This window comes from Esox lucius, chromosome 19 (genome assembly GCF_011004845.1).
Source record: "Esox lucius isolate fEsoLuc1 chromosome 19, fEsoLuc1.pri, whole genome shotgun sequence".
Taxonomy (NCBI): domain Eukaryota; kingdom Metazoa; phylum Chordata; class Actinopteri; order Esociformes; family Esocidae; genus Esox; species Esox lucius.
In genome coordinates this window covers 18,943,024-18,955,152 of record NC_047587.1, presented here as the reverse complement: position 1 = coordinate 18,955,152, position 12,129 = coordinate 18,943,024, and the positions used below count along the sequence as shown (strand labels likewise).

The 12,129-nt window shown below is 38.8% G+C and overlaps 1 protein-coding gene across 1 annotated transcript; it reads right to left on the bottom strand.

Annotated features, from left to right (window-relative positions):
* Window positions 1-1,607: 1,607 nt before the first annotated feature.
* LOC105022159 (F-box/LRR-repeat protein 14) lies at window positions 1,608-4,340 on the bottom strand. Its single transcript, XM_010890348.3, has one exon. The coding sequence runs from the start codon at window positions 3,715-3,717 to the stop codon at window positions 2,506-2,508; it is 1,212 nt and encodes a 403-aa protein (XP_010888650.1). The 5' UTR covers window positions 3,718-4,340; the 3' UTR covers window positions 1,608-2,505.
* Window positions 4,341-12,129: the final 7,789 nt, after the last annotated feature.

Genomic DNA, 12,129 nt, shown 5'->3' with positions numbered 1-12,129 from the left:
TGTTAACCATATGGATATATGCATTGAATGTTTGCACAGAATTGTGAAGAGCAAGACCCTATGAACAAAATGGTGGACAATTGTGGTGTCGTCAGATAAAACTGGAGAGAAATTTGTGTCAAAAAACAAACTTATGTGTCAAAAAAAATGTGTTAACGACAAACGTTTTCAAACCGTAACTGTGTAGAGGGAAAGTACTTTTCTTGTATTCATTTATCAATTTTGATTTAATGATTTATACTTTTGCCATATGATGTAAATGTATAACCATATGGTTCCAGTGTTTAGTATTTCCAGTGGTGGGTGTTTGTGGGAATGACACCCCCTCGACTGTATTCTCCATGTTTCTCACAGTAGTTTTACCCTTTGGAACAGCTGTCTCCAACCAAGGTTGTCCTGAAGCTTATTCAGTGGCCTAACTAGTGTTGTATTGTGTAGAACAGACATCCCTTTTCCAGTGTCTGGCATTTAGAACTGCTCTGTACTGGATAGTTCTATCATTCAACAGTTGAACAATACTCATAACACATAAGCTTGCTGTCTCCAGGACCAGAGCTGAACACTAGGCTACTGTTCAGGATCTCTCATCCTAGCCATATGAGAGCATCTTGAAATAATTTCCTTAAAATGTTCCTTCGCAGAAGTAATCACTGACCTGACAAAATTGTATAGATATAGGTACAAGTTAAGGGTTCCACCTGTCAGCTTTTGCCTATCTAGGTGATGAGAACATTATTTTATTACAGGGAGGAAAAGAAGGTTGCCTTTTTTTTTAAAGTTGAGCAGGGCCCTAGACTGTGTATTCCTGTCCTTGCCTTAATGTCTGTGGACTCTCCATTCTATGTGATAACTTAATGTTTTAAACTCTTCATTCAGGAACACAGTGCTGTTAAAAGGGGCTACTATTACCACAGTCATGGTTCTTAGATCTTTTATTTACTTATTTTGCATTTGTAAAGGAAATGTACTGCCTTCTGTCTGTGTTAATTAAAAAAGTAAAACTGTAAAAAGAGAAAGCAAAACAGACGTTTGTGTATTTGCATTTTGTATATGTATGTAAATAAACATCCTATCAGTCTTTCACTCTGTGGGAGATTTTGTTTACAGGAGCACAATGTTCCTATTTGTGTGAAAGGGTTTGATTTAATATTGTGCTGTTCAGTACAGTTGAAGGTACATTTAAAAGGCAATATTTGCTCAATTTGCATAAATTGCATTCAAACCCCAAATTTGTTTTTAAACCAGTCTAAATATTTAACACCTGCCTCTTGCCGAGCACGGTTTGGATAGGTGTGTAAGTGGTGACAGAACGCGTTAAGCCATGGTAGTAGGTAATTCACCATTTTACTTAGATTTAATTCAGATCTACAAAATACCAAAGGGGTTTGAAACCAAGGGAATGTCAAATTTAGTGTGCAATCCTCATAACCATTAGTAAATATGGTCCTTTCTGGACCAGACATCATTGGTAAGAGTACAATAATGTAATGGACATTATATAATGCCTCTTCTGTGCATTTGCATACATGTTTTTACATAATTGGTCATGTTTTCAAAACCCCTACTCTGTGACAAAACTCAAATGAACAAACACCATATTCCCAAAAAACATTCAGCATTTTTATTAATAAATATCACTATTGTATGAAATATAAAACTTTAAATTACCCTTTAACACTCCAATAATTGTTTTCAAGGTGAAAATATAAATGTAGGTTAACGATAGCTATATATGATGAATACAGACTTGACATGTTCTTGAAAACCAAGGACAAGTTAGTCTATTATTTTCACTCTATTCTAAAGTCCCCAGTGGGAAAAGGCAGATAGTTTACCCCAGTCTGTTTGTGTTCACAAGAGAAGTGGTGGGAGACAGATTACATTGTTTGATACTCTTCAGACATGGAAACTACCAATTAAAAGGTGTAATAAAAAATAACTATTCACTTCAATTTGAAGAACAATTTTCTGGACTACAGTCATTCATTATAAAATAATCTTTTAACAAGCAAAATAGTTCAGCTTAGGAAATCCCTTAGTCAAAGCTTAAAACCAAGGTGTTAAGGCCTTGCAGTGTTAAGAGACTGTTAGAACAGAGTTGATTTGCACAAGTTATGTTTATCATCAATACTGGTAAACGGTTAAAGGGAAAAATGTGCCAGAAATCCCATGTTTTGTTTTGCATGGAAACTTTGACACAGTGTAGTAGGGTTGTGTCCCAGGCACTCCAGTTTCTTTAATGGACGAGGTAGCTTGTCAGAACATTACACATGATAAAATGACAGGATAGTTATAAAATATATGGTGGAATATTGCTGTGACACTGAAAGTGAATGTTTAAAAAGAGTTGAATCCTTCTGCTAAAATGAAGTCACAGTTCTGTAGTTATTAAAAGGAAATGTAATAATCAACAAGCTTTTCTTATTAGGTATTCTCCATCAATGAAAAAAAACAAACACCTCCCACAGTGAAAACCCCACATTTGGGTTCTTCCCAGTTTGGATTTTACCTAACTTTCTCACTTTCAGTCATCTGCCAAAGTCCCAGGTTTAACACTTTAAGGCATGGGAGCTGCGTTATCCTCTCCAAGCCCCGTTTGGTGATTTTGGTACACCCATACAGGTCAATACCAGTCAGCTGTGTCAGGTGGTCAGAAATCAGCTCTAGACCCTTGTCAGTGATTCGTACACACTGCCCAATGTTCAGTGTCTTTAGTTTGTGCATCTGGCGCACCATCCGATTGATCCCATCATCACTAATGTGACAGGAGCACAGGGACAGAGACTTGAGCTGATACAGCCCCTGGGCGATGTAGGCCAGGCTCTGGTCACCTATCTTGTCACAGAAGGACACATCGAGTCCTGAGAGCTGCAGAGAACCCATGGCCAGATGCATGATGCCTGTGTCACTGATGTTATCACAAGACCGCAGGTTGAGGCTCCACAGGTGAGTCATGTTTGACAGGTGGATCATGCCTGCGTCTGATATGCCTCCGCAGAAGCTTAGGTTGAGCACTTTAAGCTTGGCCAGGCCCTTGGAGACGTGTTTGAGAGACAGGTCTGTCAGCTTCTGGCAGTCCTGCAGGGTCAACTGTTCCAAGGAAAGGGAGCCTTCAGCTGCGCTTCGGGTCATCCCAGCCAGGTGACCGATGCCCACGTCTGACACATGTCTGCAGCTCCTCAAATTAAGACTCTTGAGTTTGTGCAAGCCCCAGGCAATGAGCAGAAGCCCTGTGTTGGTGATGTTACTGAGACCACCGAGTTCTAGTACTTCCAGGTTTTTCAGATACTGGGCAATCCTGCCCAGACTTGAGTCTGTAATTGGTTTACAGAGGCTGAGGTTGAGGACACGCAAGGACGGAATATCTTGAACAAAAGCATGTCCGAGGCCGTTATCCGTGAGGTTAAAACATCCGCATAGGTTAAGGCTTTCGATGTTTGGCATCCCCTGGATAACGTAACTCAGGCTGCGCCGCAGGCTGAGTATCTGAACCTTCCTTATGCCCCGGGTATGCAAACTCGGGAACAGGGACGGGTTGGCCCTCCGCAGATGAAGCTTCGCTTCTACCCCTCTCCACACAGACTTGTGGTACGAAGCGTCCCTCCAGGCCGCACACACTTGAGCCACCCTACCTTTGTCCCTGACATCTAAGTAACTGAATATCATCGCTAAAATTTCCGGGAAAAGGCCAGATATGTGTGTCTCCATTTCAAACATGTTTGTGATATCAGCCAAACCCGCTTATTTGATTAAGCTAGCTAACTGATAGCGAAGTTAACCGCGTATTCGAGTATGCTAGCTAACGTTAGCAAACTGTTACGAAGTTAGCTAGCTTAGTAGCTAGCTAATGTAACTCAGGAAAATGACCTGTTCAAAGTCCAGCCATCCCATGCCATTTTTGTATAATGATGCATATCTGGTATTCCAACACGAATGGTTATATTATTCTAATCTAAAATATAAAAACGTTGATAGCTAGCTATCCAGCAAGCGTTACCTAGCCAGGCTACTGTACTAAGCTAACCAAGGTAATAAGCTAGTTAGCTAGGATATCAAAACGCGGAAAACAGTTGTCAAACGACACTTCCCATTTTCACGTCAGATGACCGCTGTTGTTCTTCAAACGGGTCCAGTCGGCCGTTTATTCCCAAAAAAAACATAGTAAAAATATATCAGAAATCCGGCAGTATCTGTTTAATCGGTGTCATAGGTGAAAAGGGCTGCAACACTATTGGTGTTTCGGTTTTGTTGGGGGATTCGTGGAGGTTTCTGTGGCCTACAGCCTTTTGTCTGTCTATGACATAGAGAGTGATAGCTGCGTTAGTGAACGTTTTCGAAGGGTTTCCACCATTTTAATAATGTAGTCAACTGCGCTGGATGGGAATTGATCCATTGGCTGATCCGTCCTCATGACCCCGTTGGTCATGTCCAATCTGGTGATCAGGAGGGTTCAGCCAATCATGAAAAAGTGACTACTCCACAACGGCGACTGCCTAAATTTCACTGCAATAATGGGAAGTTATAAGGATGCAGTCTCTATCCATCTCTATGCTTTGTGACCGTTAAAAATTGCCTGGTTGTGTTGCCCTGCTGAGATGTCTCATGCATCAACCTATAGTTGCGTACCACGTCATCTATTATGTCATCAAAATAACATTTTAATATGGCCAAGTTCGAGTAGATAACTTTTTCTGAAGATGTTGACCAACAAGTTTTCTGAAGTGTATTGCATTACCGGGATAAAGGTGTTACAACTTGCACCTACATGTCAACTGGATGAACTTTACAGGCATCATGTAATCAAAAGTCAAATCCGCCTTCATGTTGCTGCTGTTTGTTATCGCCAAGCAATTAATATGTATAATTGGTCGGATGCCAATTAAGTTCTGGGTCCATAAATATTATGAGATGGGAACCGGAATGAAGAGCTCGATTTTCTTTGAAAACCCCCAACAAAGTCACTTGGTCAAATCTCACCTTCCCTTCCAATATTCTGAAACAGCAACCAATTTACAATGGAAACATGAATGCCATATTTGAGAACTCTCTCTAACCAATACTGATCACAGTTTCATGATTTAAATAAAGGTTATAGATACGTTTAATTTGACAATATAAAGAAAAGCTGATGGAGTGAAAATGTTTGAGTGTGTAGGTATTTAACATTCTAGAGCAGTGTTTCTCAACCCTGCTCCTGGACGCCTCCCCTAATTTCAATAAGGTATTTCTGCAGACCGCAAGTCGGGGGTTTTACTTAATATGGGGGTTCCTGAATATTAAGTTACGCCCTCTGATGTTCGCTATTGGTCAGTTTAAATTGGGGTTCCTGAATATTAAGTTACACCCACTGATATTCGCCATTGGCCAGTTTGGGGACATCCTGGGTTGACACACGTTTCAACGCTAGGTGTCATGTATGGTTATGACATCATTACATTGAGTGTACTAATAGAGGAAGAGTAAACTAAAGTTACAACTTTATCTCAGAGTCCATGTGATTTCATTCAATATCATTTGTCAAGGTATAACACTAGGTTCAAGCGGTTCAAGCACTGATATAGAAAACAAAAGTGTATTTGCTTTGAAAAAGCACTCTAGTCTGATTATGCTGGTACCAATTATGTAAAATAAAATGGCATTTTCCAATAACATTTAATTGTATTGTGTTTCAGGATTAAAATTATTTGATAACATACAACTGAAATATATTAATTTGAAGACTGAAGTGCCTCTAAAAAAGTTTTAAATGTTTTGGTTACAGTCAAGAATGAGACACTGGTGGTTTAGAAAGCTGCTGAGTGCAGTTAAAATACAGACACATGCATACATACACATGCAGTCATACTCATTATGCCTGCCATGGTCAGTTTTTCTTTGAGTAGCCATTGCTTGGTTCCTATGTGATACAGTAGAAAATGCTGCTTATTGCAGTTAAAATATAGTTGATCTGAGCTCTTCATGTTACAAAGTGAAACAGGCCTCCCTTTTGCACAAGTTTATACAGTATTATCATTTTTCCATAGATTCAACATATTAGACAAATGTGAACATGCTGTGTAAGATACTTTGTGCGGTGGACCTGTGAACAACAACTTCAGTGACAGCTAAACTGTTCTGAAGGTCCTTTGCCGAGACCTGCGGGTTCTGCTGTGTAGATCTGACCAGTTTTCATACAAATCATTGTAATGATTTCTCCTTCCTCTGACTTGCACTGTTCAATTTAACAGCAATCTTCTAGAAAGTTGAAATTGGTAACTGGAAGTGTGGACTTTTCTGTAGCCTGTTACAAGTTTCAATTTGCATCATGTAGAGGTCAACATCTGTTTACAGAACAATACATTTTTCCAGGGTGCCTGGAACAAGCAAATGTTTTATTATATAGTAATGACGTGGTTATGGACTTAAAACATTGTTGGGAGGAATATAAGTGTTACATCTAATGTAACCCTAATCCTAAATGTTGATTCAATAGCATAAATTCCAAGTAGAACAGATCCAAAAGAGCACAACATACATTATTGAAAGTCAATTAATATAGCCCAAAATCTTAAAGTTAATGGCATAACCTAAAAAATACAAAATTAAATGATATGCCAGTTAGACAATTAAACATTTAATTACCCCATTAAATATTCAAAACATTACATTCCAACACTTTCAAAACTAAACTGTTTCTTTATGTACTGTGTATTCAGCTTTGCCCAGATTCTGTAGGCCAGGTGAACACTTCCAAAACACTGTCCAGTTTACTCTTGTAAAAATAAATGATGCCTTGTCTCTTTGTCTCATCAAATTGTATTGTGTTTTCTGGATCTTGTAATTGTTGTTGTGTGGAAACCAGCATTTGTTGATTGTTTAAAGACAGTTAATAGGTATCATAAACAAAAATAATTTACAGAGAAGCTCAAAATTATCACTAAGTCCTCTTTTGTCTATTTCGTCCATGAATGTTTCAGTGTCTTCAAAATTATTAAACAAAAACATGAATGGGGAGAGAGCTTCTTGTTCTTCCTCTAGAGTTGAAGCCTCTCTGAGCATCTGCAAAGCACCCTGTATTTCCTCATCATTCAAGGGTGAGGACTTGTACCCAGTCTCAGAAGAGGCCCATGTTGGCATTTACCCAGGCAACAGCATCCCCCAGCTCAACAACGCATCTTTGGAACTGAAATGAAAAATCACAACAATCACATAGAAGTAGAGGTGTACAAAGTACAAAGTAAAAGTACTCAACTGGGTTTGGCTGTGTTCACCACTTTATGGAAGTATCTAATTAAGATCTAAGTAACCAGGTAAAGCAAGCAAGTTTATTTATATAGCACAATTCACACATCGGTGCAATTCAATGTGCTTTACAGAAAAATAAATAAAATATATATATTTATATATATAAATACAATAACATAAAACAAATACTCAAATGAAAACATCAAAACAAATGATAAAAATGTGAATAATAAATATAAAAATAATAAAAACGGGATAAAAACATAGGAAGCTACAAGGCTAAACAGTGTGGTTAAGTTTAGGAGCTCAGTCATAGGCACGTGAAAAGAGAAGTGTTTTTAACCTGGATTTAAAAATGGATACGTTTGGCGCACGTCTCTGATCTTCTGGTATTTTATTCCAGTTGTGTACAGGATAAGTGCTAAACGCAGCTTCTCCATGTTTAGTTTGGACTCTGGGTTTTACTAGCTGACATGTGTTCATGGATCTAAGAGCCCTGCTCAGTTTATATTCTTCAAACATATCAGAAATGTATTTGGGTCCTAAACAATTCAGAGATTTATAAACTAAAAGCACCACTTTGAAATCTATTCTGTAACTGACTGGAAGCCAATGCAAAGATTTAAGAACCGGAGTGATGTGCTCTTTTCTCTTGGTCCTGGTTAACATTCTAGCAGCAGCATTCTGAATGAGCTGCAGCTATTTTACAGTCTTTTTGGGGAGGCCATTACAGTAGTCCAGTTAAGAGGCCATTACAGTAGTCAACCCTACTAGAGATAAAAGCATTGATGAGTTTCTCTTGGTCTTTTTGGGACACCAAGCCTTTGATTCTGATTATATTTTTAGATGATAGAATGCTGTTTTGGTGACCACTTTGATATGACTGTTAAATGAGAGGTCTGAGTCTATCAGAACACCAAGATTACGCACTTGATCCCTGGTTTTAAGGGCCCGAGAATCCAGCTCTTTACTAATACTTGTTCTTTTATTTTTGTTGCCAAACACAATAATCTCAGTCTTATCTTGGTTTAATTGTAGACAATTTTGGGAGTTCAAAACTAACCAATGATCAATAAAATTAAAACGAAAATGAAGAGTGTAAATAATCAATTAAGGTCACTGGTTAGTTATGAACTCTGTTTAGGTAATTTAGCTCATCCTTAGAAACTTCACAAAACTGGTGAAAACAGCCAAATACTATTTTTTACACCACTGCATAGACGATGGCCATGATAAACTATTATTTTGTTTACATTTCTAAATAATGACAACATAGTGTATATTAAGCTACAAAATAAATGGATCTTGCCTGCTTGCATAGAGTGACAGGTGCATCACACATCTTTAGCTAGTTATAACGTACCCTAATTGAATAGACCTGGCTTAAGCCCCGTGTGGTGCGAGACAAGGCAACCGTGTTTGACATCCACCTGTCAAACCCCGGGCCGTGTACATTTTTCACCACCCCCTGCTGGAGCCTCATGCACTGTCAATACGCCTCAACCAAGATTCGATTGAAGCAGTGTTGCAGCTGCACTGCAAGCTGGAACGCTTGGGTTGGTTTTAGGTAATAATCGCAATCCATGTGCCACATCATGGCAGAAATAATAACAAGTAGCATACCTCGTCGCGTAGCTAGCTATCTTTAAACGTAGCTATAAGGGTAATAGTGTTGTCTGTCTCTGGAAAGCTATTCGAATCTCGCTTATCTACTAAAAAATGTAGTAGATAAGCGATCTTAGCGAACACGTTAACTATCCCAAAATATATAGCTAGCGGTTGACATTGAAGCACTTACCAAAATCTTCGTAATTGACCCTGTAAATACTTCCTTCATAAACGCATGCACTTAATCGAAAACACCACACCAATGGAAACCTTCAATGGGCGTAACTTAATATTAAAGAACCCCCATATTAAGCTATGCCCCCGACTTGTGGTCTGCAGACATACCCTCCCTAATATACCTGATCCTGGACGCCCCCCCCCCAATATACCTGATGTTAGTGATGGCCATACAAGGCTTCATTACCGTTCTTCTAGCAGCAGGATATTATGCTAGCAGCGCTAACGCAGATTTTCTTTTTCAAAATAAAAGACACAATTGAACTATATAAGGCAATATAGTTAATAAAGTCTATACATTTTATGTTTAATATCTGTTCCAATATTGTTCTTGTCTCTTCTTTTTTACAGACTAGATTGTTAACAATATTGCCTTTTATTGTGATAAAGAAAATCTGAGTGCTGCCAGCATAATGTCCTGCTGCTTAAATAACGCTAATGAAGCCTCGTTTGGCCATCACTACCTGATGTAGCTCTTGAAGGACTTGATAATGAACTGATCATTTGAATCAGCAGGGAGAGATCTAAAACATGGAGGGCAGGGGGCGCCTAGGAGCAGGGTTGAGAAACACTGCTGTAGAATAAACTGTGTTATGGGGGATAGCACAAGGACTTAAGCTAGTGTTTTTGCAGTTTGGTAAGCCTACTTATCTTGTTGGCTGAAAAAAAAAAGAGTAAAGTCCTAGAAACATCTTAAAATGCACCCTTCACAACATCCAGCCAAGTGAAGAACACTCTCCAGGAGGTAGGCATATCATTATCCAGGTCTACCATAAAGATAAGAATTCATGATAGCAAATACAGAGGGTTCACCATAAAATGCAAACCTTCATAAGCCTCAAGAATAGAAAGGCCAGATTAGACTTGGCCAAAAAATATCTAAAAAGCCAGCCCAGTTCTGGAACAGCATTCTTTGGACAGATGAAACTAAGATCAACATGTACCATAATGATGGGAAGAAAAAGTATAGAGAAAGATTGGAACGGCTCATGATCCGAAGCATACCATATCATTTGTAAAACACGGTGGAGCCAGTGTGATGGCATGGGCATGCATGGCTTCCAATGGCACTTTGTCACTTGTGTTTGTTGTGTTTGACAGAAGTAGCCGGATTAATTCTAAAGTGTATAGGGATATGTTGTCTGCTCAGATTCAACCAAATTCAGCAAAGTTGATTGGACGGCACTTCACTTTACAGATGCACAATGACCCAAAACATACTGCAAAAGCAACTAAGGAGTTTTTTAAAGTAAAGAAATGGAATGTTCTGCAATGACTGAGTCAATCACCTGATCTCAACCCAATAAAGCATGCATTTCACTTGCTGAAGACAAAACCAGTCTCTCTGTGTCCTTTTAGTGGTTTGGTGCTTTCCAAAGTGTGTTGGAGTCATTTCCTAGGTTATATCCCTGATGTAAAAAGGGCTTTATAAATACATTTGATTGCTTGATTGAAATTTGATTGATAATTGTGAATTTCCCCTAGACACTGTGCTTCAATATTTTGTTGTTGCTTGGTTTTTGTGGTTTTAGGCTTGGTCTACTTTGTAACAATTGCTAAAGTAAAATATTGATTGCTTGAGTAAGAAACTCTGTTCCAATTCTGAGGCCCTTTCACCAGGACAAAAAAGCAAAATGATATAAAACTGCTGGCTCTTGTCTGACTGAATGGAGCTATCAATCTTTTGCATTTCTGAAAGTATAAGTTGGTGTTTTAAACTAAAGTTTTCAAAACATCTGCTTTTAATCTTAATGAGACCAGCCTGGAAATATATAGGTTAAATAGCACTCTCCATGAATCAGACCTGTTTGTCCAGGACATCCCACAGATGCTCATTTGGACTGAGATCTTGGGAATTTGGAGGCCAAGTGAACTTGACCTCGTTGTTGTGTTCCTCAAACCATTCCTGAACCATTTTTGCTTTGTGGCAGGGTGCATTATCCTGCTGAAAGAAGCCAATGCCATCAGGGAATACTGTTGCCATTAAAGGGTGCACATGGTCTGAAACAATGTACTGACCCCTGCAGATCAGGAACACCCCACAAGGGCTGCAGTTTTGGAGATTCTCTAACCCAGTCATCTAGCCACCATAATTTGGCCCTTGTCAAATCCTTATGCTTGCCCATTTTCTTTGTTTCTAACACAAACTTTGAGGACAGAATGTTCACTTGCTGCCAAATATATCGCACCCATTGACAGGTGCCACTATAATGAGATTATCAGTGTTATTCACTTCACCTGTTGGTGGTCATAATGTTATGGTTGATCAGTGTTTGTATGTACCATACTGGAGGAGCTGCAGGTAGGGCCTCATGCTACCAGCAGTGACAAGAACATTAGCAAAACGCAAAACTAGAGAAGAATCAGTCAGGAAGGATAAGGAGAGAGCAATTTTCTATGGCCACCACCTGCAAAACCATTCCCTTTTTCAGGGTTGTCTTGCTGTTGCCTCTCCAGTGCACCAGTTGTCACTTTCATTTGCACCAAAATTGGTGACATTGATTCACAATCACTTATGCCTCCTAACTGGACAGATTGATATCCCTGAAGATTAATTGACTTGGTGTTATACTGTGATGATGATGATGTGTTCCTTAATTTTCTGAGCAGTGTATTACACTACAGTTTCAGAAAGGTTTTTTAGGCACATTCATGTTGGCCCTTTTTCCTTCCCCATGGCTTCATGTTCTTATCTCACTGGATTTCAACCCTATGTAAATATTGGGTTGTTTTAAGTTTTTAAGGAAAAATGTAACAGTAAAAAATAATGATTGAAAGAATAAAGATATTAATGAAAACAATGAGTGCCAAAATGTTAAAGTACTTTGGAAAATACAAATAAAAACGTCATATTCTGACAATCAACCGTTTGCATGATAGGTGACTCACATGACAAAAGGTTCAAGCACAGCTTAACGCTGGTCGAAGTAAGTACCAGTTTTAACTTTGAAAAGAAGACTTTGAGTTTCAGGTTTGACAGGTCGAATTACAGTAAGAAAACCATTGCACCAACTGACAGACTTCTGCAACAGTGTTGGGAAGAACCTTCCAAACAATATT